At 57.4% G+C, this 27530-nt stretch overlaps 1 protein-coding gene across 1 annotated transcript in view; it reads left to right on the top strand.

The window, feature by feature from the left end:
- SORBS3 (sorbin and SH3 domain containing 3) overlaps nt 1-27530 on the top strand; it is a 40000-nt gene that overhangs the window by 3079 nt on the left and 9391 nt on the right. Inside the window, 13 exon segments of the mRNA XM_050939927.1 lie at nt 13932-14052; nt 14879-15265; nt 16087-16204; nt 17030-17274; nt 17801-17864; nt 18328-18363; nt 18809-18884; nt 20479-20575; nt 21165-21236; nt 21826-21885; nt 22450-22536; nt 24250-24288; nt 25337-25374. Coding sequence (XP_050795884.1) covers nt 14008-14052; nt 14879-15265; nt 16087-16204; nt 17030-17274; nt 17801-17864; nt 18328-18363; nt 18809-18884; nt 20479-20575; nt 21165-21236; nt 21826-21885; nt 22450-22536; nt 24250-24288; nt 25337-25374 — 1364 coding nt within the window. The 5' untranslated portion in view covers nt 13932-14007.

Genomic DNA, 27530 nt, shown 5'->3' with positions numbered 1-27530 from the left:
GTTGCCAGCAAGAGTGTCTGCCGAACCTGCCTTGTCGTCTTCGTCCGCTGTTTCTCCTTTTTCTCTCTCTCCTTGAAGTATCGATTTATTGTCGGTTCTTCTGTGGCAAAGCAACTTCTTTAACCTCCTTTGCTCATTTCAGCTTTCTCTTAGCTCTCCTGCTTAAGTAATGCCGAACCATATTGTGGGTTTCTTAAGCAAATACAGTGGCACTAAGGTTTTATTTTTTTACTGTCTGTCAATTCTAATGGACGCTGTTAGCATCTGACCAATCACGCAGCAAGTTATTTGCATGTTGCAACAGGGGTTGTTTGAAAAGACAAACTTCTGTTAAATGTCCCTGATGTAATAAGCAAGAGAAAGGGATGGGGGGAGGGGAGTCTTGGATTTTTTATTTTCCTAGTTTTATTGGTGTAATGACATCCTCGGTTGCATCTTCAAACCATGCTCCATCTCCTGCATCACATGGGGACTGGGCCATGTTGGAGATGAGTGACAATTTTACCCTATTCATCTTGGTGGAGTGCCAAGAATCTGTATGTCTCTGAGAGCCCATGGCAGCTGGGGTGCCTGAGCTTGGGGCTTTCCACCCTGTGGCATCTGCCAGGATGCTGGGCACGGGGGCTCCTTGCCCACTCTGCACTGCTGCCCCTCAGGGTGCCAGGGCTTCCCCCTTCCCATCCTGTGGCTTCTGCCGGGCCTCCAGGTTCTGGTTGCCCCGTGGCAGATGACGGCTGTCTGCTGGGGTGCCCATTGACTAGCAACACGCGGGAGCCCTCCAAAATGGCACTCTGTTGCGCAGGCTCTTCCAACCTACAGCTGTGTTTAAGGAAGTTTTGGAGACAGTTGTGTCTGGTTTTTGACTGGAACGCCCGGTCGGAAAGGGACCCTGGCGGTTCCAGTCAGCACCACCGACTGGGCCATTAAAAGTCCAGCTGGTGGCACAGTGGGCCTAAGGCAAGCTCCCAGTCTGCTGTGGCTCTGCGTGGCTCCTGGAAGCAGCAGCTTGTACCCCCCCCCCCCAGCTTCTACACATAGGGACAGCTAGGGAGCTCTGCACGCTGCCCCCACCCCAAGCGCCAGCTCTGCAGCTCCCATTGGATGGGAACAGTGACCAATGGGAGCTGCGGGGACAGCACCTGGCTGCACCTCCACGTAGGAGCTGGAAGGGAGACATGCTGCTGCTTCCGGGAGCTGCTTGAGGTAAGCACTGCCCGCAGTCTGCACCCCTGACCCCCTCCCACACCGCAACCCCATGCCTCAGCCTGGAGCCCCAGCCCATACTCTGAACCCCTCAGCTCTACCCCCCCGAGCCCAGAGCCCCCTCCTGCACCCCAACCTCCTAATTTCTGGCCCCACCCCAGAACCCACAGCCCCAGTTGTGGGGGATGGAGCAAGTAGGGGTGGGGCCTTGGAGAAGGGGTGGAGCCTTGGAGGAGGGGCATGGCCAGGGTGTTCAGTTTTGTGCAAGTAGAAAGTTGGCAACCCTAGTGCAGAAGGGCAGCCTGCGAGCCAGTTCGGCCACTATCCTAAGTCTCCCTCCCCTTTGTAGGAATGTTGATGAAAGGGAAATGCAGGCACGTGCCTTGTTGCCTTCAGTTGTCCCACACTGGGACATGGTGTGTGGTGCGCTGGATTAGTTCCTTCCTCCTGGCGATCCCCCTAGGTTTTACTTCCCTAAAGCGGCAGCAGCGTGGAGTCTGCCCCACCTCCCTGGGCTCTCGTTTCAGGGACAGGAGCAGATCAGTGCTTCATCTGGACAATGCCGGGTGGCTCTGCCTGCTCAGGGCACAAGAGAACTAAAGCTCTCAAGTCAGGGCTTGGGAAAAGCAGGGCTGGGGAGGTGTTGCCCCATTTCCTGTGTGTGTGGTGAGCTGCAAGAGCAGTGGCTGTAGTCAGAGGGGAAGGCCGGCCCAGACAGTGCAGGAGAGGGAAGTGGGGAAGCCCAAGATGTGATGCAGCAGGGCTGGGGAGCAAAGCCCCTTGTGCATTCCCAGATGCACAGCAATGCAGTCAATGCCGGGCTGGTGTAAGGGGGACAGAGCTGGGTCGTAAAAGCCACTGTGGTCTCCAGGATAGTGCAGTCAGGTGCAGGGCTGGGGAATGATGCCTAGAGCGAGGCATGGCGGGAGAGGGGAGGTGGGACTGAGGAATCTTGCCATGGGTGCGGGGGTGCAGTGCTGGGGTCAGAGGGATCAGACAGAACTGGAAGGAAGGTAACGCTCCTAGCTTTGACTAAACCCTGGGAACCAAACCCAGAGGCCACTTCCCTGTCCCCTCTGGCCACAGCGACATGCTAAGGGAGCTCTGTCCAGGGGTGCAGAGGGACGTAGGGCTCTGTGCAAGTCACCATTGCTTTTTGGGCATGAGGCTGCAGCTGGGGAAGAGAGGGTGGGGCTTCCATTTGGGGGCCGCCATGATACTGGAGCAGGAAGCAAGAGATTAAAGCGTTGTCTAAACAGCCTTCGCAGCTGCCCAGCTCCTTCTCCGGCGCGGGATGCTCAGGCTCTGTCTAAGTGCTGCCAACCCCTCACGTACACACGCGAGGGATGGACCTGGCTGCTGTCCGTCCTTCAGGGCTATAGCCGGGTTCCCAGCACAGCCCGTCCAGGGGTCGCTCACCTTTAGGGGTCTGCAGAGCTCACTGTGGCTCATGCTTCCAGTCATGTGGCGTCGTCCCCTGGGAACCTGTCTCTGTGTTCCCGCTCCAGCACATGCTTCTGCCCGTGAGTCCCAGACAGCATGATGTCTCCTGAGCATCAGGCCTGCCAAGGAGGGAAGGTTTAGCTCTGATGCACCTGCGAAGATTTAACCCCAGAAGTGGCCGCATGCCAGCAATGAAGCCCACCCACTGTGCAAGAACCAGGGCAGCTCTCCCTGCAGGTGTTTGACTCCCCAAAACCCTGCCATCACCCCTCTAGCCATATCCCTGAGAGCACCCCTGTTCCCGGGGCACTGGCCCTGCTTGCCTGCCACAATGCTCCTTGCCTGGTGCATGCAGCTCTGCAATGGTCAAGGGCTCCATTTGTTCCCAGCCTCCATTCCCCACCTCCCCAATTTGCCTGACCCCTTTCAGTCCATTGCTGGTGCTGAGAGGATGGAGATAGCTGCAGAGACACCCAGAGGGTTGGGAGGAGCCGCTTCTTCCCAGATTTCTATCTCACTGCTGGACTCGTGTTGGGGCTGGGAGTCGGAAATCCTGAGTTCTATTCCCAGCTCTGGGAGGGATTGGGAGTTTAGTGGCTAAAGCAGGGTGTGTGTGTGTGTGTGGGGGGGTGTATCAGGACTCCTGGCTTCTATCCTTAGCTCCAGGAGGGATTGAATTCTAGTGGGTAAAAGAATAGATGGGGTTCTGCTCTTGGCTGTGGAGGCAGCAATGCCTAGTGGTTAGAGCAGGGGATTGGGAGTCAGGACTCCTGGGTTCTATTCTCACCACTGCAGAGTTCGACGAAAGGGCCAGCGCGCTCCAAGTGATATGTGTGCCTGGCAGAGGAGCACCACAGGAGGCTATAGTGGACGGGGCGCTAGGACCTAGCTCACTGCCCCTCTCTGCGTGTTGCTTGGACAGCTGGTTGCAAATGCCCCAGCGTGGAAACCAGGCTCATCCGGACCAAAACCAAAGGAAAGACACGAGATGATAACCTGCCTGTAGAATAGCTCCCACCAGTCATGCCCACCCGATTCCACTCCATGACCTCATCTCTTCTCTCCAGAGAGCCATGAGCTGGATCATAAGGCTAAGAAAGACTCCTGCCAAACTCCCACTGTGCACCAGGGATGGATCCCTGAAATAACCTCATGGCCAGCTCAAGGGGGCAATGGCCCCTCTCAGCTCAGGGAAGCAGCCCCCCTCCCCTGTGTATCCTGCCCAGTCTAGTCTCTACTATCCCTGTTTCTCTTCCATTCCTCTTGCCCGCTCCGCCTCTGCCTTGCTCAACCGTCTCCCACACTCAGGTGATCCCAGGTTGGTCTGCAGAGCAATCACTTAGCTGTGGACACGGCGCTGTGCAAGACGCCGTCCACAGCATATTCCTCTAGCATGCAACAGCAGATGGTGAGATGAGAAATGAGCCGAAAGCAGAACCTTTGATCTGACTGACTCCTTTCATCCCATCTCCTAAGGATTGTGACTTGGATACAGTAGAAGCCGGGTGCAAAGAAGGTGAAGAATGGCTCGCAGGTGGATGGGGTGGCTAGCCCAGGGGGTACGGCATATGGAGGCAGTCACTGATTCAAACACAGCCCAGGTCGGCAGTATTATAAACCTAGTCCCAGATTTGGACCTTAGCGTCCAAAATATGGGGGTTAGTATGAAAACCTCCAAGCTTAGTTACCAGCTTGGACCTGGTAAAGCTGCCACCACCCAAAAAATTAGAGTGTTTTGGGGCACTCTGGTCCCCCCAAAAAACCTTCCCTGGGGACCCCAAGACCCAAATCCCTTGAGTCTCACAACTAAGGGAAATAAACCTTTTCCCTTCCCCCCTCCAGGTGTTCCTGGAGAGATACACAGAAGCAAACTCCGTGAATCTAAACAGAGGGAGTCCACCCTCTCTATTTCCAGTCCTGGAAACACAAGCACTTCCCTCTTCACCCAGAGGGAATGCAAAGTCAGGCTAGTAAATCTAACACACACAGATTTCCCCCTGACTTCTTCCTCCCACCAATTCCCTGGTGAGCTGCAGACTCAATTCCCTGGAGTTCCCCACTAAAGAAAAACTCCAATAGGTCTTAAAAGAAAGCTTTATATAAAAAGAAAGAAAAATACATAAAAATGGTCTCTCTGTATCAAGGTGACAAATACAGGGTCATTTGCTTAAAAGAATATTGAATAAACAGCCTTATTCAAAAAGAATACAATTCAAAGCACTCCAGCAACTATAGACATGTAAATACAAAACAACAAACCATCTTTGTACTCACAACTTGGAAACAGAAGATTAGAAAGCAGGAAATAGAAAAATTCACTCCTTGTAGCCGAGAGAGTACAGGCAGAAGACCCAAGAACAAAGGACTCACACACAAACTTCCCTCCACCCAGAGTTGAAAAAATCCTGTTTCCTGATTGGTCCTCTGGTCAGGTGTTTCAGATACTTCTTTCTAGGTGAAAGAGACGTTAACCCTTATCTATCTGTTTATGACAGGCAGCAACTGCAAGTTGTTCCCAGTTGGGGCCCATGTGTGAAATGAGTTCGTCTCAAACCAGCTCCTAGCGTGAGAGGCATCCCCATCGCCAAGGCCTGAGTAGAGGGCTCTGGAGACTGGCCACCCTAGGTCAGGGCTGGCGCAGGTTGCAGGGAGCTTGCTCTGCTGTTTCTGGGGCAGAAAAGAGACAGGTTTCCAGGCTGCAGGGCTAGCAGCCTGTCACAGACTCTTTACGAAACAAGGAGAATTGATCAGGGGAGTGAAATATGCATGTTGGAAGGGCATGCATGGCCAGTGGGTGTGTCGGGCAGAGGCTGGCATCCTACCCCTCACTGGACTCTGCAGGGGGGTCTGAGCTGGCACGTTTGTGCGAGTGCACTTTTGGGGACATGCTTGTCTGCATGTGTGTGTACATATGTGTTTGCATGTATGAATATGCACATGAATGACCGCTTGTCGTGTGCCTCCAAATTTGTCTAGAAGCGTGTGAGTGTGGGGAGCGCATAACTGTCTCCATGTATCTGTGGATGAATGCGTGGCTCTAGTGTGTATGCTTGCGTGTGAGAGCCCGCGAGTTCTCAGGGCCTTCGTGTTTTGTAACCAGGCGGCCTGAGCCAAGCTCCGTGTGTGTGTGCAGTTCGTTATTTCAGCGTTCTGGCTGGGCTCCCTCTCCCTGGAACTCATCCTCACTCCCACACTCTGGAAATGTCACTGGAAACTCTGAATGGCCTTTCGCTGGCTCCAGATTCGTGTTTGTTTTAATTGCAATGCTGCACGGTGCTGGGGGCTTTCCAGATAAGCCGGGAGGGACAATGGTGGGCTGGGGAGGGAAGGAACAGACTTCTTAGGCACTTTGTGGGCAGGCCGGGGGGATTTGCTCAGCTGCTGACCTTGCTAGGGTCAGCTTGTCCCCAGTGACTTTCCTCTGTAAATTCTCTGCTCCTCGGAGTGTGTCCCCTTGCGTCACTATCAGTATCTGATGCTTGCTGGCAGGGGACATCCGGCCTCGGGGGAAGCTGTCTCAATCCCACAGAGTGTGTGAGTAACGGAGGGCTCTCCCTGGGGCTTCCTTAAAAGAGGGACTTCTCCTGTGCTGGGGGCTAGCTGCAGGAGCATGGTGCTAGCTGGCGGGATGCCCCTGGAGCAGGGAGGGCCAGCTTTCCCTCCACCCCTGGTGTCAGAGGGCACGTTGTGTTTCCCCCTCCAAGTTTGCTTGTTTTTCTGTTGTGTGTGAGTTGCTCCCCCTGCAGCTCGCAGCACTACTATTAGACACAGAATCCCACACATTCAGCACAGCGGTGCCCTCCCACTGCACTGTACTGCTGTTGGGAGCCAGCCCTTTGGACGCTCTGCCTGGGCTAGCAGCAGGCATGGGACTCAGTCAGCGCTGACAGCTGCAGCCTGGGTCTTGCTAACCATACTAGCTTGGGAAGTGCCCTGCTCTCTGGGAACATCGGACGGAGTTCCTTGCCAGGCTCCTCTAGGAAGGTAGGGAACTGCCTTCTCTCTCTACTGTGTGTGTGTTTGGGGGGCGGGGGGGTGTATAGGGCAGGACGAGGATGGAGGGAGTGTAATTCTGATCACAGGAACCCTCCTATTGATAAAAAGCCAAAGGCATGAAGGTTGTTAGAACGATCTTTATCAGACACCCCCTGCCCCTGGGTGGTGCGATTCAAGCCCAGCCTGGATTCCCTCCTGCACCAAACCCTGCAAACTCTCAGCTCCCCCACTGCTTTGGGAGAGAGACCAGAGTTACAGGCGGTTTGTGTGCAGAAGGACTGGAGCCATGGCACTGCCAGCCTGGAGCATGACTACACTTGCAAATAGAGATTGTGATGTCTGTTGCCTCTGCCTGTCTCATTCCTGGATTATAGGGTACCTGTGCGGAAGGGATTGGAATCCAGTGATTAGAGCAAGAGGGACTTGGAGTCAGGATGCCTAGGTTCTCTTGGGGAGGAGTGTGGTCTGGTGGTTAGAACAGGGGGCCAGGAGTCAGAACTCCTGAGTTCTTTGCTCGGCTCTTGAAGACAGTGTGGGAGGCTGGGTTCCTTTCTGTAACTGTGGGCAAGTCGGATCTCCTCTCTGTGCTTCAGTTTCCCCCCTATAAAGCAGAGATGATGATAATCCCCACTTCACACGAGGGCTGTGAGGCTCTGTTTGTTATTGGTAATGGTGATTCTTGTGTTTCTAACATGACTCTCAGTGCACCATGCAACTGAAAATAACAGTACTCAGCATGTCTTCAGCCCAGTGCCCTTTACCCCAGGCTGTCAAAGTGCTGCACCCAGAAACCACAACCCTCCTCTCGCTCTCATTAAAAAGAACAGCCAGAGGCAGTGCAGTCCAGCAAGCAGGGCACTAGACTGGCTCTCAGGGCACCTGGGTTCCATTCCCAGCTCTGCCACTGACCTACGGTGTGATCTTGGGCGAGTCACTGCCCCATCACTCAGCCTGTTTCCCCTCCCAGCCTTTGTCTTGTCTGTTTAGGCTGAAACTCTTCAGGGCAAGGACTGTCTATAAATATGTGTGTACAGCACCTGGCATAACTGAAGTGTGTGTGTGTGGGGACGAGATATAGTTCTCATTATCCATTTAAGTGCCCAATCCTTTTTTTGAGTCTTGCTAAGATCTAGGGATATCTTGTGGCAGTGAGTTCCACAGGCAGATTGTGTATGAAAAAAAAAGGCATTTCCTTTCAGCATTTATAAATGTGCTGCCTTTCAGCTTCATTGTCCAGGCCCCTGATCATGTATCATGAGGAAGGGTAAAGAGGGGCACCCCATCTCCCCTCTCCCTGCCATTTAGTATTCTACCCGCCCATAGTCTGTCCCCTCTGACCCATCTGCTCTGCTAACTGACCCATCTTTGTAGTCTCTCTTCACACAAGAGTCTCTCCAGCCCTTCTATCTGCTCTTTCCTGATAGAGATGGGTGACTGGCACTCATCACTCTAGCCAGGGACACCCCATTGATAATGGCATCATAATAGGGTTCTCTCCTTTGGGTTGCTCTTTGGACTTACCCCTGAATTGGGGCCGGTATTTGTAAAGCTCTTTGAGAGACTTCAGTTCCAGGCCCCGGAGAGGAGTGAATGGTGGTGATTATTATTGCTCGGGGTTAAGCTGCCGCGTTACAAGCTTGGGGGGTGGCGGCTGGGTGGGGAATGGAAATGTTCGAGGGGACGCCAAAGGGAAAAATGCTTCACTGGCTCTTGGAGAGCTACGCGCTCTGCCTAATTGCATCCAGACCCTAGCAAGTGAAATGCAAGCCCCAAGCAAGGAGTGATGCAGGCTCTCTGCAACTGAGCCATCCTGAGCCAGGCACAGCCTGGCAGGGGTCTGAAGGAAAAGTGTTAAGCAGTAACGATAATAGATGCCCCACCCAGCAACCTAGCTCTGGGGAGGGAGTTTCCTTTCTCAGAGTGAGGATTGCAAGGGACAGATATATGCACTGGGCTGGCACCACGAGAGTTAGAGTTTTGCATGGTGCTAGAGCAGTGCAAGCGCTGGCTGGGCACGAGGATGGTGAGCAGGGCCGGCGCTTCCATTTAGGCAACCTAGGCAGTCGCCTAGGGTACTAGGATTTGGGGGGGGGGGTGGCATTTTGCCGACCTCGGCGGCAATTCGGCAGCAGGGGATCCTTCCGTGCTCCGGTTCTTTAGCGGCAATTCTGCGGCGGGTCCTTCACTTGCTCTGGGACCCGCCACCAAAGTGCCCCGAAGACTGGGAACGTGGAAGGACCCCCCCTCCCCGCCTCAGAATTGCTGCCAACGATCGGGAGCGCGGAAGGACCCCTGACTAGGGCGCCAAAAACTCTGGCGCCGCTCCTGATGGTGAGAGTGGCATGGGCACTGGCTGGGCATGGGAGCAGTGAGAGTTGAAGAGTACGTAGCTAGCCGCCCCAGGGTGAAAGCACAGAGACGCGCCATTTCTGCAGGTGGCGTTCCAGCCCGTTCCTCCTCAAACCTGGTGTTCCCCACTGTGTGCCAAGCATCAGCATTGCCTTGGGCACCCTTGGGTGCAGGGACCTCTGTGATGAATCCCCATGGCACCGCCTCACCCAGCTGTGTCTGATAGGATGGGAATGGTGCCCTCTACACCAGGGAGGGAGTGAGCCGGAGAGCAGGGACCCAGGCTGGGCCTTGGGTCAAGACCCTGGCCAGGGCTAGTTCTGGAGGAGGAATCTCCCCTCCTCCCCCACAAATGCCTTTGTCCCATGCTGTAACAAAGGCTGCCTCTACAGAGAGGCAAGAGGCTTGCAGGGCCTTGGGCGGTGCCACTGAATGCCTCAGGAGAGAGGAGGGCAGCAACTGGCCTGGGGCTGCAGTTTGGAGCCCGTTCTGCTCTCTCCGGCTCAAGGTGTTGGCAGCCTCCACCGCAGAGTGGTCTGTGGCCTTGGGATTCAAAGCCAGGAGCAGCCAGAGAGCAGCAGCTGTTGAAGGTGAACTGCAAAGGGTTCATCGCTGCCCCCTTCTGGTGGGGTCAGGTCGGGGTGTCTGGGAATGGTGAGTGGGTGATGGGGACCTCATGGGAGAGTGGGGTGTAATGAGGGGGGATGGGATGGGATGGGGAGCAATGTTGGAATGGTTACAGGAAGGGTTGGAGATAGGGGGATGAGGAGCAGTGTGGGGTGGTTATAGGAAGGGGTGCAGTGGGGTTGGGGGTGGGGGGATGGGGTTCAGTGTGGGATAGTTATAGGAAGGGGTGCAGTGGGGTTGGAGGCAGTGGATGGGGTGCAATGTGGGGTGTTTATAGGAAGGGGTGCAGTGGAGTTGGAGGCAGGGGATGGGGAGCAGTGTGGGATGGCTACAGGAAGGGGTGCAGTGGGGTTGCAGGCGGGGGATGGAATGCAGTGTGAGGGAGGTGATGGGGAGGTGAGGGAGCACTGTAGGGGAGGAGGTTGATGGGGTGCTGTGGGGTTGGAGGCAGAGGATGGGGAGCAATGTCGAATGGTTACAGGAAGGGGTGCAGTGGGGTTGCAGGCGGGGGTGGGATGCAGTGTGAGGGAGGTGATGGGGATGTGAGGGAGCACTGTAGGGGAGCAGGTTGATGGCTCAGGTGTCCAGGTAAGTAGTTCTTGGATCAAGACAAAGGCCTTGCTCCAGTGCACGGGGCAGTCTGGGGTGTGTGTGGCAGCGACACAGCACCAGCATGTTCGAGTGCTTCACGAGCATTTACTCATTACCTCTCACAACCCCCTTGTGCCCTGGGGAAATAAATACTGTCCCCATGTCACAAATGGGGAAACTGAAGAACGGAGAGGGAACATGACTGGTCCATGGTCAATGAGTAGGTCAGTGTCACAGCAGGAAAAAGAACCCGAGAGTTCTGGCTCCTAGCCCCTTCCTCTAACTCGCTGGACCCCACTCCTCCTCTCAGAGCTGGAAACTGAACCCAGGAGTCCTGGTTTTGCTGTATGCTGAGCAGGGTGAGGGGCTGGTTAAGGGAGCTATGTGGTGCCTGGGAAGAGCAGAGCAGCATGAGAGACACTGGGACACATTCCCCCTTTCCTGCTCCCCTGCCCTTGGTGCAGTGCCAGGCCTGGCTCTGCTTTATGGCAGTGACTCATCCCTAGAGCTGGTGAGTTGTCCCTCCCCTCCGGATTGTTCTCTTGCTCCAACATGCTGTTCCAGCCCCCCTTCTCTGGGCCGGCCTGCCTATCTCTGCAGTGTTTGCACTGGGACGGCACTTGGGTCTGGAAATATTTGCACACCAAATGCTTCACCCTCCCCTACCCCATTCTCCTGCCAGAGCTAAACCAGTGCAGCGAGTTTCATCCAGCCTAAGGGACTATCCCTGGAGTCAGGGGGTGCCTAGCTGGAGGAATGGGGGTGCTGAGGTTAAAAGAAGGGGTGTCCTCTCCCAGTGAGGGGAGCAGGCAGGTCAGAGTGAGACTCATGGGGAAGGCACTGCTTAGATCTTGGTGCCAGGGCTCCTGTCCAGACTGGTTTGGGAACAGTGAGTGCATGCCTTAATGATGTGGTTTCCATGCACTGGAGACTCCAGCTTTGTACCCGCACCTCACCCCAGCAGTGGGGGAGATTTGGCTCTGTACTAGCAAGCAGACCCCCCCACCCCCGCCTTAGCTGTAGCTGCAGCTCCAGGCATGGATGAGTTGGTGGCAACCTCAGATGCTGGTGGGGAATAACGGATCCTCCTGGTGGTCCTGCCACTCCACTCTGCCCTGGGCATTGACACCTGGATACCCACCTGGGGTCCTCCTTCCTGGCCTCTGAGCAAGGCTGGTAGCAGCAAGCCGGCTGGAAACAGAGAGAGAGAGAGACTGGTCTGCATTAAGGACTGTGTCTGGGAAGAAGGCTTTTTGCTGAGACAGTACTGCCTGTAGGGGAATCCCAGCTGGGTTTCTTGGTGGCTGGAAGATGGGGCAGATCTGACCAGAGTCTCTTTTCCTCAGGCTGGTTTCTTCCCTCTCCATTTTCTCTCCCTCTTGCTCACCCCCTGCTGAGTTAAGAGCCACAGTGCCAGAGACATCTGGGCTCAAGGATGCAGGGTAAAACCGTGGGGTGGGAACTGGCAGCCACATCTCCCTGCATGCTGCCAGAGAGCTGCCAGTGTGGGCGAGGGAGATAAGAGACAGAGTGAGTGTGTGTTTGTGTATAGGGTTTTACTAAACAGTAACAAACATATGCAACCACAAATACTACAATGTTTTGGTGTCTGTTTCCGTCAGTTACTAATGGGTTTTGGTTTTTCTCTTTTATGTAGTGTTATGTACACGTACTCACACACAATAGTATGTGATCATGTCATTAAAGACAGTAGGGAACCTTTAGATCCACCACACAGATGTCTACTGCTTGAGCTAACAGAGTGACTGATATCAGTAGTAGGCTGTCATCCTCTAGGTGGACCAGGACTCTTGGATTCCATTCCAGGCCCTGGAGGCAAGTGCGTTGCCGGGGGCCCGTTCCCTTCCAACCAGTCCTGTCTCTTCTGCACCCCTGACTTCTTGTCCAATTCTATTCACCTAGCCAGTCCAAGTCTCCACTACTCAAGCTTCTCATCCGAGTCCCAGTCTCCTGGCCCAGCCCTGCCTAATTCACCCTTCCACCCCTTGGCTCCTTGAAGCCACTTACCCAGCCAATCCCAATTGCCTCCTCCTGGTTCTTCACCTCTTTCCCTACCCTCCACCAGCCTTCACTCATCCCCCCAACCGATGTTCCCCATTCCCATTGGCGTAGGGTGACCAGATGTCCCGATTTTATAGGTACAGTCCCAATTTTTGGGTCTTTTTTTTGATATAGGCTCCTATTACCCACCCCCCACCCCCATCCCAATTTTTCACATTTGCTATCTGGTCACCCTACACTGGCTCCCAGGCTCCTTGTCCAGTCGCAATATCCTCACTTCAACCTGGCTCCTTGTCCCAGTCTCTTTGTGCAGTTATTTTAATCCAGCAACTACAGGGTTAATGAGTTGTAGCCTGCACATGGGCTGGGCCAGAGTCCCGTGTGAGCAGCTGTGTTTTGGTTGGCTGGAAAAGCCTGGGAAACAGTGTATTTCCCCCTTAGATTGCAAGGTTTTCAGGGCAAGGTTCTGTCTGTAAAAGGCCGAGCACCCTGTGGCTGCTATATAAATAACACCGTGTTGTTGCATCTGGTGTTCTAGCCTGCACCTATGCTTGCTGTGCCGATGACTGTGCAGGCAGAACAGGGCTGAGGGAAGCATGCTGGCTTCCCAGAAAGAGCTGATTAGTGCGCCCCCTTGTCGGGACTGTGCAGCCCCGGGGGGCCAGGGAGGAGAAGAGTCTGAAGTGGATTTCTGCTCCTGTGTAGAATGGGCATGGCTGCTGGGGAACGGCACCAGCTTCTCCTCGTCTCCTGCTCCGCGAGCCCACTGCCCTTCTGGCTGTGGTGGAAGGCTTCTTCCTGAGCAAGAGGGGTTAGGCTATGGGTCTGCGCTTCCCACTCCATCGAACTTGGCCTGTAGGTCGGGGCTCTCATCTCAGCCCCGCCTCCAGCCTACCATGGACAGATGAGGGGCTGGATTGTTCCCTGTGAGCCCTGGCCCCAGACACTGCCACCTCCCTTCTGTTAACCCAGTGCTGCCCCCAGACAGCTCTGCCACTCCCACAATGATGGAGCCCGGCAGCAGCTCAGACTGTGGCTTGTTGTTCAGGGCTGAATACAAGGCCGTGGCATTGTCATAGCAGCAAGGAACGGCCAGACACAACTTTCATGCTGGCAAAGAAAGGGGGTAGGCGCTGACCTCACGGGTGGACACCCACCAGTGTGTGGGGGAGGGGGCTTTGTTTCCCAAGTGTGCAGTGTGCAGTGCTGACAAGTTGGCACCCAGCTGTGGCCAGGATCTCTCTGGAGCTGGGATTCAGAGGCTCTCCCCTGCTGCGTCCCATAGCTGGGAAGGAAGGAAACAGAACCCATCCCAAATCGCCCCCCAGCTCTGTTGGATTCTCCCACCCTGAGAGCCCCAGTTTGCCTCTGCATGCAGGACCCTACAGGGCCCCAGGCCCTGATCCTGCCGCCTCTGAGGCTAATGCTGCTTCACTGAGTCTTGTCTTGCCCTTGGAGCATGATGTTGCTGCCCCAAAGCTCTGGCTGGCTATTGGCTTGGTGCCATAGGTGCCCTCACCAGCCTGAGTGCCAGGCGGCTCCGCCAGGCAGTGAATCCGGCCTCTGCATGGGGGGTGGAATGAACAGGGACAGGCAAACTGGAGCCCAATTTCCCAACCAGCGAAACCAATTTCTGTGCTGCCGTCCATCCTGACTCAGGCTCAGGGCTGTGATCACATCTCTTTCCCTCTGTGTTGCAGAGCCCTGCTGTGGCTGACCTCCGTGCTCCACTCTTCCGCCCCATGATTCCAGGCAGCTGAGAGGTATGAGACAGCCATGGCATTCCAGGCAGCCGGATCTGGGACACTACAGCCCCGGAGCGTAAGGCGTTGATTCCACTGAGCTCGTGTTGTTTTTACCATCGCGGTGTCTATGTGCGAATAACAGGAAACGCTCCCAAGTGGCCTGAACAGTGGAACAGGCTCCCCTGGGAGCATGGGAAGCGGTTGTACTAGAACCAGGGTAGCTAGAGCTGTCTGCTGGTAACAGGCCTTTGCTGGGACAACGTTGGCCCTAATAGATCTTGACCTGGGAGCTAGGACTTCTGGGTTCTATTCCCGGCTCTGCCATTGACTTCCCGTGTGCCTTTGTGCTCCAGCCACACCGACCTGCTTGTGCCTGTCGCCATGTGCTCCATGCTGATGGTCTGGGGCTGCTCATGGACGGGCAGTTGGATTGGGTCGATGACGGTTGCAAAGCGAGGTGGCGAGGGAACGTCTGCTCAGGAATAAGAGCATTGGCCCTGGTCCCTTCCCAGCGCAGGGCCCCGGCGGGGATGACTCAGGGGAGTCACATCTTAGTTCCCCACGCAACAAACACTGCAAAGGTGTGGCCCCCGGCTCAGGAAATGGAGGGAGGGGACTGTAGGGCAGAGCTGTTTAGCATGGGGAGCTCCAGGCTGGAATAGCAGGAGGGGCTGAGGATAGAGATTAAGGGATCCCGGGAGCCGGGAGGGTGTCCAGAGCTTGAACGGGGGTGGGGCACTGCAGGACAGGACCAACAGAGCTGGGTTGGAGACCCAGGCCCGGAACAGGACTGAGGGGCACTATCTGGGTGTTGCCGCATGGTGGTAGAAACATGCCCAGCACCTGGCTCTAGCAGCCCCCTACTTTCATCAACAGTGATCTCATTCCTGCCCCTCCCACAGGTGCAACCCCTGGAGCCTCTGCTGCATGGCTGGGGACCGGAGCCTGCTGTGCAGAAAGGATTCCTTGGCAACTTCTCTCTTCCCACTCCCCTGCAGGGGACATTGAGGGCAGCTGGGAATCCCCACCTCCAGGAGAGACAGGGTGCACATTCAGCAGGAGCAGGGGACAGCGGCTGCTTTCCTCACAGTCTCTCCTCTCCACCCCCCTGTGCCATGGCAGGAGGCTGCCTGAATCCTCAGGGGTCCCAGGGCCTCAGCTTGAAAGACTTTGTCCCATCCCACCTCCAGAAGAGGGAATTTCTTCCTGCTGCCAGGAGCCCAGCAGCCCCCACGGCCACATCCCCTCAGCCGTCCACGTGGGTCCCACTGCGACACAGAGGACCCAGGGTGAGTGGAGCCTGCCCTGCCCTGTCTGGAGCAATGGCATGCTGGCCCTGGGAGCTGGGGGCACCTAAACTAGCAGCCCTGCTGTCCCTGCAAGGTCTCTGGCCCAAAGACAGTAGTTGGGGTCAGATGGGCAGAACTGAGCTCGCAGGGACCACCCAGTTAGTGCCAGGCTTCCCCCACACACTGCTCCACCCGTATGCCTCACCCCGACCCTCAGTCCCTCAGGCTCGTTCAGCCCTTGGTCCTTCCCCTGGAGCTGCCCACGAAGGCAGTGACTGGTGCCGATGGGACCAGTGACCTTTGTGTTGTAGATGCTTTGTCCACTGGACTGAGACCCACCCAACCGGCCTCCCCCTGGGGCCGCCAAATAGTCGTCCGACAGCGATGGGTTTTGGTGCCGGCCAGCCTAGGCTGGAGTTGAACCGGTGACGTGGGGGCGGAAAGCTCTACGGGGAGTCTCTTTGTTGTGCAGCGTTGGAGCCCATGTCTAAGGAGAGGCAGGCAGGAGACACGTTCAGCCTCCACTCCAAGTCCAGACTCCTTCCCCACCCATTGTTATGTGCCACTAGTTCCAAAATCAGAGAGGGGAAACTGAGACCTCAACTTCTCTAGCACCTGCTGCCCCCTAATCACCCCAGCACCTGCTCCCTGGCACCCAGTGTGCTGTGACTGCTCTGCCCCTCAACTCCCCCATGCCTGCTGTAACCCACACTTCCCAGTGCTCTCTGTGCCATGGCCTCTGACTCCCCTGCACCCTGACTCCTTGGTGCCCATTGTCTGCACCCTGCACAGCAGAGCCATGTTGTTTCCCTCCCCCATAGGTGCCCGTGATCCGTAACTGCGGCTCCAACACCCTGAACTTTGAGTTCCATGACACGTCTCCCCGCATAGCGTGCAATGGCACCACCGAGCCTAGGAGAGCAGCCCCCAGGAGCTCAGGTAACTCCAGCCAGGGACGGCGCCCCACAGTGCCGGGCTCAGACAGAGACCTGGGAGAGTCGCTTCTGGCTCAAAAGCCCTTTCCAGCCAGCCCCGTTTCTGGGGACCATGGTCTGCATGGCTGGATGCCCAGATCTCAAGGTGCAGCTGTCTCAGTGCATCCCCCTAGCAGCGGCTGTCGGCCTGCGAGCTGGAGGTTCCCAGGAGGACAGAGAATTCTCAGGGGCTGGGAAGCAGGAGAAGCTCAAATCCAGGCTGCTCCCTGTGCCAGCTTTCAGCCCAGCTCCTCTCCCAGGCCAGCCCTGACTAACGAAGCAGGGGGCAGCCTGGGGGAGTCACCAAGCTCAGCCAGCCTGGGGAGGCACCTCTGGCAATGGGTTGGGGGCAGGGAGAGAGCTGTGGCCCCTTAGTGCCAGAACAGATGTGCCCCCTTCTCGGGCTGGATAGTACTGGGCAGTCAGGGCATCTGGCACGTCCCCACCTGGAGCAGCCCATTTCCACCACAACCTGCTTGCAGGAGATTTCCCGCCTTTCCCAGCACTGCATTTAATGAGTGGTGGGGAAGAGGCACTGAGTGGAGAGCTGAGGCCTCCTATTAAAAATAGCATGGCTGATCTGGGTTCCCTGGACTCCTGGCCCCACACCTGGACCCTTGTCTGTCTGTCAGCCCTTCTGTCTGCCCAGGGGACATGGGCCCTGCTGTCAATGGGACTGCCATTGTGCTCACCGCCCAGGCCCTCTGGCACAGCAGGACCCATAAGTCTTGGACTGCCCATGCCCTGAACCCCATCTCTCTCTGTCTATCTCTCCCCGCCTTACCTGCAGTGAGCGACTGGTATCAGACCTGGCCTGCCAAAGAAACGAAGAAGCTGAGTTCCCAGGCAGTGCCTGTTCCCCTCCCAGCTGAGTCGGCAATGAGCCCCCTGGAGAACGGCCCCCCGCCTGTGCCCCGCGCAGCCCCCTGGTCTGCCACCTGGACTAAGGATAGCAAGAGGAAGGACAAGCGATGGGTGAAGTATGACGGGATCGGCCCGGTGGATGAGACGGGGATGCCGATCGCATCGCGATCCGTGAGTCCAGGGTGGGCGTGGGTTTAACGGGCCTGTAGAGACCCCACTGCTGGGCTGGGCTGCGGGGAAGGGAAGCGTGTAGGAGGTGTTGGCTCCTCGCAGTCAGTTCTGATCCCAGTGCCATAGTGCGGTGCAAAGGGGCGCGGTGCTGAAGGGTAGGGGGCTCAGGAGGAGGCAGTCTCCCCTTGCAGCCAATGCTGACTCCAAGGCCCTAGCAGGGCACAAGTGGGTGCTGTGCCGCAGGAAGTGAGGTAGGAGGATCAATAGGGGGCGCTGTCCCCCGGAGTTAGTACTGACCTCAGTGTCCCCAGTGCAGTGCTAGGGGGCGCTGTGCTGCAGGAGGTGGTGTCTTTTGCATGTGAGTTAAATGCAATGTCCTGGCCATCATTTGACACCTGGCTGGGGCCAGTTTCCCTGCCCCTCCAGCCGTGGTGTATCAACTCCGCTGTAGCTTTCTGCTCCCCCCTAGTCTCCTTGCTGCAGGGCTGCTTTTCCTGATGCCTTGTGTGTTTGCTTCCAACGGCAGAGTGTGGACAGGCCCCGGGACTGGTACCGGAGCATGTTCCAGCAGATCCACTGTAAGCTCCCAGGTAAGGTCACCTCCTCCCTTGGCTCCCCTCGGAACCACATGATAGGCGCAGGGGCCTTCCTGCAGCAGCTCGGCTAGAGTGATGCCAAGCACCTCTTGTGCCCATCCACGCTTCCCTCTCCTCCTCTCCCCCCTACCCTGTGGTATGTAATGAGTCTGTGTCATTCTGCCAGCTCCCCTACCACACGGGTCTGTCCTTATCCTGGGAGAGAGATCAGGGACCGACTAATCCGCACCAGCCCACTCCCCTGTGCCTGTTCCTGGCCTTATCCCGGCTGCTCCCAAAATTCCCATGGGCCTCTCCCCGACCCTGCTTGCTGGGTTGGGTGAGGGAGCCTGCCTCCCGGCAGACAGGAGAGGGAAGGACCCAAGCTGGGGGGCTGATTTCTGCACCCACAGTGTGTGCCACACCAGACATTGCCCCATCCGGGAACCTGCTCACACCAATCTCCCTCCTCTTCCAGAACCACAGCTGGACTGGGATTTCCACCACTGCACAGGTAAGCGTCACAACCTGCTCGCTGGGGTCAGGAAGTATCAAGTCCTTTAACATCGGGACAGAGAGCAGGGCCTGGGTGTCCCCTCACCCCTCTCTGCAACCACTGTCCATAGAGAGCAGGGCTTGGGACTTTCATAGGGATCACAGCTTCCTGCCCCCTGTCCATAGGGAACTGGGCTTGAGGTGGCCATAGGGACCACAGCTCCCCTCACCAGTCCCTGTGCCCGTGTTCACAGGGAGCAAGGCTTGGGGTGTTCATAGGGGAAACACCCCGGGAAGGCCCTTACAGGGCCCTGCAGCCCCCTGTGCACAGAGAGCAAGCAGGGTGGAGGGTGTTGTGCTCCAGGGCGGTGCTCTGTGGGAACACACAATCCCTTGCCTGTCCCTCCAGGAGTCTGCGCTGCACCCCTTTCTGCACTGGGCATTGACCTGTTTGTCTCCCCCAGAACCATGCCCTCCGGCACTTGCACAAAAGGGCCGCATGCCAAGTGGCTCCTCTTACCTGCAGAATGGCCTGGACTGGTGAGTACAGAGGTGGGAGTGCTTGAGGGGATGGGACATGCATGCCTCTCCTGTGGGGAGGAGCAACAAGCCGGAGGTGGGGAGGGGAAGAGACAGGCTTCTAGGCTGGTATCCCTGCCCTGGAATAGATCAATGACTCATCTGTCCAGTGTCCCACTTCCTGACTCAAATAACTGGCCAGGTGGCTCTGCAATCTAACCTGGTGCCGTGCTGGAACAGAGCAGTGGCCAATCTAGCCAGCTATCCTCCCTCTGATGAACAAAACCCTTCCTGTGCCACCCCAGTGTGCATTATCATCTCTTGTGAGGACATGCCTTCCTGGCCCGAGGTCTTGATCAGCTAGTACCCTGAAAGATGAGGCCCGAGGGGCTTTCTAATCTGACCCTGGCTAGGGGTGCAGGTGCGGAGTCTCTTTGAATAAAGCGACGAATCCAAATTTCAAACCACTGGTCTCAGCAGCAACATCCTGCAGCAGTGAGTTCCACAGGATAACAGCACTGTGTGGAAAGGAATGCCACCTTGTCTATGCAGGCTTTTCCTTTTCTTTGTTCCCAGATGAGTGTGTCCCATTCCACTATCCCAGCAGGTATGTCCCTGCTGCAAAGGGCAGAGAGGGGCTGCTCCCCTTCCATACAAACCCTCCACCAGCTTGGAAAATGAAGTTTGTTGGAGCTTTTTCCCCCAGCTGCTGGTGACTGCAACAGCCCCGGTCTGTCTGGGACCCTGCTGGCACAGAGCAGGGTTGCCAGAGCCAGGCAGCAGGTTTCCATCCACTGTTAAGCTGCAGCCGAAGAAGGTCATTCTGCCAACGGGAAACCCTTTATGTCTAAGGTTTAAATAGTGATGCTTGGATTGGGAGTGACTGACTGCCTCTCTAGGACCCTCTCATGTCCGACTCTGTCCCCTAGTAGATAAAGACCAATTGCAACGACATTGGTGAATCCTGCGAGGTGGTGGGATCCCCAGCATGTTCCCGTCCCCATCACATGATTACACTCACCTGGTACCCAGCTTAGCTGCCAGGGGGCAAAGGCCCCCCTGCTTCAAAAGGGTCTGCAACGATGGGATGGCTGTTACAGGAAAATCTTGGTGTCTTAACAGCCACTCAAGTGCCTCTTACAGCTCCCAGCCCTGAGGCCAGGGGTAAGGGCACCTGGAACCTGGGCTGCTGGCGGCTGGGTGGGTAGCACTCCCTCTTCTGAGTCAGTGCTGATCCGAATGCCCCAGCATGGCCCTAGGGGTACTGTGTTATAGGGGTGAGTGGCTCAGCAGGGGGCGCTCTCCCCTCGCAGTCAGCACTGGCCCCAGTGCAGCAGTAGGGGGGCCGTGCTATCGGGAGTGGGGTGGGCAGCTCAGTACGGGGTGCTCTCCCCCTTGCTGATCACAGTGCCCCAGCACAGCCCCGGTGCTGCAGGGAGTGGTGGGAGACATCTTCCCCTCCGTGTCGCCCATGATTGGGAGGCAGGGGGCGCCATGCATCCCTGTTGTGAGATGTGTGAAGGGAGTAGCAGTGCCCTTTGCAAGCATGTTGGGATGCCCTCGGGAGCTAGGCAGCAGGGCACAGCTGCTCTCACCCCACTCCCTTCCCCTGCAGGAGAGGCCAGGAGGCAGCTGATGATGCTGCGATGGAGCCCAGGAGCATTTTCGACTACGAACCCGGGAAATCATCTGTCCTTGACCATCCCAACCCGGTAGGGAGCCTTCCCTGCCCGGGCACCACCCCTGGGCCTGCTCGGGGAGGCGGGGCTCTTGGCATTTCCTTTGGCACAGACTAGTCTCCACACAGCTTAGCTCTGTTATACTGGTTAGTTCTCAGCTGGGGGAATTTTCCAGGGGGTCTGCACTAACGCGGGACAGCCCGAGCGGGGAAGTGGAGCCCAGGCTGCGCTTCGTCTAGCGGCGGTGGCATCTCCCGGCTGGAGAAAGCCTGCACTGATCTTGTTGAACTTTTGGGATCCGTGCTGCATCAGCCCCTTGTGCCGACGCTGCTCCAGGGGTTGGCCCAGAGCTGCGCATGAGAGCTGCAGCCTGCTGTTTGCCTTCCTGTGTGCCGGTTCTGCCTGATCTCTGGCTTGTGCTCTGTGGCACTTGGTGGGAGGGCTGGGAAGCGGAGCCTGAGGCTACATTAGGGGTAGGGGGGTGACAGCATGGCCCGGCATGACGTGTACATGTGTGGCTCCCGTGCAGGGCGAGAGCTCCAGGCTGCAGCTCCAGGAGTGCTGGCAGGGGCCTGACATAGGAATGTGCTAGTATGGCTCTCTCTGTCTGTCCCAACTGCAGGTTGCAGAGCCCCAGGCGGGACGTGCTGGCAGCTGGTACCAATTTCTGAAGGAGCTGGAGACGGGGAGCCTGGTAAGAGCCTCCTGGTGCCCTTCCCCCTCCCAAGCTGCTATGGGGGCAGTGGGATCGAGAGGGCTGCCTTCCACAATCTCAGCTCCCCCAGTGTCCCCCTTCCTGCCCCATCTCCAGCCATGTCCCATCAGTGTCTTCCTTCTGCACGGGACTTTCGCTGCAGGCCCCTGAGCCAAACCAATCCCCCTCTCTGTGGGTGCTGAAGGGGTCCTTTGGAGTGCCTGGCTCCCCCACCTCTAGGCTTGTTCCATGGGACCTGAGTCCAGCCTCCCTGCCCCCCCGCCATGTGACACCCCGCTGGCCTCGCTTAGTGTGCACCAGCCTCGCCTAGAGTTGGGCTGCTGGCTCCCTGCCCCATGCCCAGGATGGGCTCACCACCCGCCTTGCAATGCAGAAACCCTTGGATCCTCCTGGAGGGAGCAAGGTGGCTGGAGAACAGTCAATGGGAGTGGCAGGAGCACCACTGTTTGGGGATATTTGACCCCCTGGAGCAGGCTGGGGAGGGAATGATCCTGCCATGCTCCCTGGTTGGAGTGGATCCACCTGGTACTTTGCTGACTGCTGCCCACTCCCCGGTTGACTTTTGCAGCCTAAGAAGCCCCTGGCACCATTTCCTGTAGAGCCTCCCCCACCGTCCCAGCCGATCGAGGTAAGTGCCATGCAGCTGTGCCAGCCAGGGCATGTGCCAGGCATGCACTAGCAAAGCCGGGGCTGCCCTGTGCCCTGGGATGTGGCCCAGTGAGCGTGTGCTAAATGCCTGAGAGGGGGAAGGAGGTCGTGGCTGGGCTAAGGCCCCTCCCCTGCAATGTGCACTTCCCGCCCACCCCACTCAGCTGCTCTGCAGCTGTGTTTACTGGCTTCCATGCTGCTTCATCCCCGGTCCCCCTTTCTCAGCATGGGAGGTCGGACAGAAGTTTAAATTGGTCAGCAAAAGATGTGGTGCTGACAAGGCAAGAGCCACGCCATGTGGCCACTGTACTGTGGCATCCTCACCCCGTGGCAGCACCACACCAGGCTGGCGTGGTACCGATGCACCTTTGTGGTGTCCTGGCACGGGGGCACCATGTCAATGTGCATCCCCCCCCCACCCCTCCGGCACTACCGGGCAGGGTCACACCCTGGCATTGGCCCAGCCTCACCCACTCCGTGAGTGCGACCGGGCGGGGTGCTGGCTGGGGCCTGACACACGCTGTCTCCGTCTCCCCGCAACCAGGTGTTACTGGAGAGAGAGCTGCAGCAGCTCAGCGAGGAGTTAGACAAGGACATGAAAGCCCTGGAGACACATCGGCATCCTTGCAAGGTACCCCCCTGCCTCCACTGCCTGGGGGCAATCCTTTCCGCATAGCTATCGCTGCTTATTGCTTCCAGCTACCACTGACCAACTGGCTCAGCTGGTGCTCTTTCCCTTCCACATCCTCCTCTCTCCCACCCCACAGGCCTCGCCAGCACCTCCTGAGGCCTGCGCTGATCACTGCAGAGCGGCAGGGGCTGGTGTGTGTGAATGGAGGGGTGTTTTGCCTCTTGACTTCACATCTCTGGGTTGGCTCCGTGTGTAAGTGACATCCGTTGTGTCAGCACACGGCGCCGAGTTTGCATCCCGACAGAGAGCTGTCCGTTTCTCATGTCCCGCTGGCAGAGCTCCTGCTGGGGACTCGTGCCTGGATCCACACTCTATGGACACATTGTCCTTCCGTATACAGCCATAGGGCCTGACGTAGCGATAGTACGTACCCTTCCCCATGATGCTAGCAACCAGTGGGACACCAGCTTTCATTTGAGACCTCGCGTGATCGTCTTTGGTGAACCACAGTGGACATACCTGAATCAGGATATACCTCTGGGCCCCCTTGACAGCTGGCATTAAGAGGTTCTTGGATCGCAGAGATACAGGGCCTCTCCCCCCCTCGGGGGCACTGACTCAAATCCAGCCCCAGGTTGCGGGGCTGGCTGGCTCAAGGGGACAGGGAGGTTGGTCCACATGCTCACAGACCCTCACTCGCCTCAGGAATCAGGAGCTTGGCATTGACCCTGTGCCCAGTGGAGACTCTGGTCACTGGCTGGGACAGGCGGGCAGCGCCAGGGTAGCCCAGCACTGAAGGTAGGGGAAGTTCTTACAGACCCCGCCACCAGGGTGCGCAGCTCACCCGGGCCTGGATTGGCTGAGCTAATCCCCAGCAAGAGCTCCCACACAGGGCGCTTTGCTGGTAATTCTATCAAAGTCTCGTCCAGGCCTGGTGCTGTCCAGCCCTCTCTGCCAATAGCCACACGGGGTACCAGGCTCTACCTCTGGACCCGCTCTCCCCTCTCTGCCCCCAAAGGCACTGTCTGTATAGCTCAGGGGTTGGCAACCTTTCAGAAGCAGTGTGCCGAGTCTTCATTTATTCACTCTAATTGAAGGTTTCACGTGCCAGTAATAAATTGTCACGTTTTTAGAAGGTCTCTTTCTATAAGTCAATAATATATAACTAAACTATTGTTGTATGTAAAGTAAATAAGGTTTTTTTAAATGTTTAAGAAGCTTCATTTAAAATTAAATTAAAATGCAGAGCCCCCCGGACCAATGGCCAGAACCCGGGCAGTGTGAGTGCCACTGAAAATCAGCTCGCGTGCCATCTTTGGCACACGTGCCATAGGTTGCCTACCCCTGGTCTAGCTATTTTGTAACACCTGTCTGTCCCCACATTCATTCCTCTAATCTAATCTATCGCCTATCTATCTATCTTCCTTTATCCACCTGTCATAGTTCTAACACGCTGTCACCATAGCATCTAGGCACTGTCCGTCTGTTCTCCATCCATCTGCCAGTCTTGCTGTCTCCCTCCTCCCGACCCCAATAAAAAGAACCAGTCTCAGATCCCCCATTCGCCTTGACAAACCCCTTAGGCCTGGGTTTGGACGGCAGCTTGGGAGCTTATGCGACACACCTCTGTCCCTCCCTGCCTGTCTCCCCATCCCTCTGCCTTTCCCTATCTCCATGGCCCTGAGCCCCTGACCTCTGTCTGTCTGATTGCAGGGACTGGAAAACTTCGAGAAGTGGCGTGCCAAGTCTTCAGTAATTTAAGGTTTCCCAGGCCAAAATAAATTTTACATTTACAAGGGCCCCTGACACAACCTCAGACTGGCAGAGGGCTGAGTGGGGCTGGCGGATGGAACCCAGACTGGCAGCGAACTGAGCGGCTCAGCGCGCTGCCGGTCTGGGGTTCTGTCTGCCAACCCCTGCCAGCCGGGGTCCCGGCTGCCAGCCCTGCTCAACTGCTGCCGGCCCGGGGTTCTGTCCATCCAGGCTGGCAGCAGGATAAGCGGGACCATCGGCTGGGACCCCAGACCAGCAGCACAAGCGGCAGATGGAACCCCAGACTGGCAGTGCGCTGAGCCGCTCAGTCTGCTGCCGGCCCGGGATTCCGTCCATTCAGGCAGGCAGTGGGCTGAGCGGGGCCGGGATCCCACCTGGCAAGGGGCTGGCGGCCAGAATCCTACAGCGGCGGCTGGCGGCCAGAACCCTACAGCAGCAGCTGGCTGAGTGGGGTCAGCAGACAGACCCCAGACCGGCGGTGGGCTGAGCGGGGTCGGCGGACGGACCTCAGACCAGCGATGGGCTGAGCGGCTCAGCCAGCTGATGGTCTGGAGTTACAGCCGCCGGCTCCTGCCAGCTGGGGTCCTGGCTGTCGGCCCTTCTCAGCCCACTGCCGGCCTAGGATTTCGTTCACCCAGGCAGACAGGGGGTTGAGTGGGGCTGGTGGCCAGGACCCCGGCTGGCAGCAGCGTGCCAGTAAAAATCGGCTTGCATGCTGCCTTTGGCACACGTACCGCAGGTTGCCGACCCCTGGTCTGATTGCCTGCCTCCCTTGCACTTGTCCCCCTCGCTCTGCAGGGGCCGTGGCGCCGAGACCCCCAGCCTCCCCCTGCAGAGATGTTGGACTCTAGGACCCTGCTCTGGCCCCACTGGCTGGCTCTCCCTCCCTGCCGGATGGGCCAGCTCTTCCTTCTGGCTTGTTATTGGCTCCTCTCTGCCAGGACTTAGACTCCGCTTCCCGCACAAGACAGCCTCTTGGATGATTAATTTTCTCTTTCCCCCCTTCTCTCGCTGTCTCTCCCTGCAGACTTCTTCGGCATCTCTCTGCGCTTGCACTGCCGCCCGGTGAGTACAGCCAGGTAAAACGGGGTGTTGGGGCTGGCACGCCAGCGCCCCCTGCTCAGGTGAGGCAGCCTTTGGTTAGCTGGCGTCATCCTGCAAGCAGCTCGGTCCGCCCAGCTGCCTGGAGCTGGTGAGCTCAGAGCAGATTACGAGAGGTGCAGAAAAGGGGGGAGCGAGGGAGAGCTGAAGAGAAGGCAGGAAGAGCGAGCGAGGCGGAGAGAGAGAAAGGAACGGTGTGACAGGAGAAAAGAGGAAGGAAAGAAGAGCCCCTTGCTCATAAGTTAAGCCTCAAGAGTTGGGGCTCCTCGGAACCGCTTGTTCTGGGCAGCAGGGATAGAGGGCACTTGGGAAGGGATTGGAGGACCTCTTTGCCAGGGTGTGCCTGGGTGAGCACACGCCTTCAAGCGCCCACCGCTGCCCTGGACAGCTTACTGCTCTCTGGCAGGTAACGGGGCTGCAGCTCCCAGCCAGGTGTCTTTCCTGGGTCGCGTGCCCCCATTGCGGGGATTTTCCAGCCAGCCAGCTTAGTTCACATTTAGCTCTGTCAGGTCCCACCCCACAGCAACGCAGATGTTTCCCAGCATAGGCGTGACCTGAGCTCGGAGCCTGGGGTCTGTCTGCTCTTTCCATGCACTTTCATTTTGGAGCAGATCATCACATTCTTTCAGCATGTTCAGTATCCGGGGCGGTTCCTCGCTCTCTCTCACCATCAGTCACAAGGAGTTAAGCAGAATTCCCAGGAAACCTTCCCCTGAAGCCTCAGATTCTGTTCCTGCAGCCACAGGAATCAAAAACAAACACTCCACTTGTAGGTCCTACCATAAACAATGGGCAGGTAGGCCCTGCAAGAAGCCAGGACTTCGCTTTCCTTTCTGGGGCTGCAGTGGATCCATAGGGGCCTCCCGGGAAGGAGGGCTGGGAGTGAGTCACGAGGGAAGTCCACTCCCTATCTGTCTCTGGACAAGGGGGGCATAGGGTAGGGTGCCCCTCCCTGGGGTGTCCTGCTCTGCCATACACCCTCTCCGGAGTCCCACTTGTTTTCCCTCAGTATCATTCAGGTGCCTGGGAAAGAGGCGCTGCTCCTTTAAGAGTTCAAAGTTAAACTTTAGCCAAGTGGCTGTATCCTGCCAACTCCTTGTTGTTGCTGCTGTCTCAGTGCTTCCTGCCGCGCGGCCCTGCACAGGGGAGGGAGGAACCCGCACTACCCGCTTGGCTGCCAGGGTAGGAGGCAAACATCGTGTACCCACTCTGGCTGAGGGGGGCAGGACGTGCCGGGACCTGACCAGGGCAATGGCCCACAGGGGCAAAGAGGAAGTGGCAGGGGCAGCTGCAAGGCAAGAACCCAGATTCCTGTCATTCCCTTCCCCCAGCTGGAACTAGAACCCAGGAGTCCTGACCCCCAGCCCCCCACCCTAACCCACTAGACCCCACCCTGCTCCCAGAGCTTTGAACGGAACCCAGGAGTCCTGACCCCCAGCCTCCCACACTAACCCACTAGACCCCACCCTGCTCCTGGAGCTTCAAAGAGAACCCAGGAGTCTTGACCCCCAGCCCCCCCCACTAACCCACTAGATCCCACCCTGCTCCTAGAGCTTTGAACGGAACCCAGGAGTCCTGACCCCCAGCCTTCTCCTGGTTTGGCTGTGGGTGAGATGTAGGGAGGGGTTGGCTCTCTGGGCGGGAGCAGGGGTCTAGCTCTTTTGGGGCCATGGGGGGAGGAGGGGAAGCAGGCTGAGAGCAGGGGCTGTGTCCCTGGTTGCCTGGCAGCCAGGTGGGGCTGGTTGGCTGCTCAGAGACTCCCTTTGGGCAGCTCCAGCGATGGGGCTGGTTTGTTTTCCATGGGCGGTGGAGGTGGGCCCCAGCAGGGACACACCCCGTGTCAGCTGCTCCTGGCCACAGCTCTGCACTGGTGAAGTAATGTCGGAGGTTGGAGTCTGTGCCCTCGGCATCCTGTTAAAAGCAGCCCCTGGCTGAGCTGGGGTACACTGTGCGTCTGCTCCAAGGGGTCCGGGCAGGGCAGTCCCCGGAGTGCAGTAGGCTGCCTGGTAGCTCTCTCCCTTCCCGAACTGGAGCCCCAGTTACCCCGCTTCTCCATCATAGGAACCCACCCCACTGGGGGGGGGCGCATGCCATTCTGTCAGCACCCTGCTTACGTTACA

This window comes from Gopherus flavomarginatus, chromosome 2 (genome assembly GCF_025201925.1).
Source record: "Gopherus flavomarginatus isolate rGopFla2 chromosome 2, rGopFla2.mat.asm, whole genome shotgun sequence".
Taxonomy (NCBI): Eukaryota; Metazoa; Chordata; order Testudines; family Testudinidae; genus Gopherus; species Gopherus flavomarginatus.
Note: the sequence above shows the minus strand (reverse complement) of the source record. Positions and strands in the feature narration are given on the sequence as shown.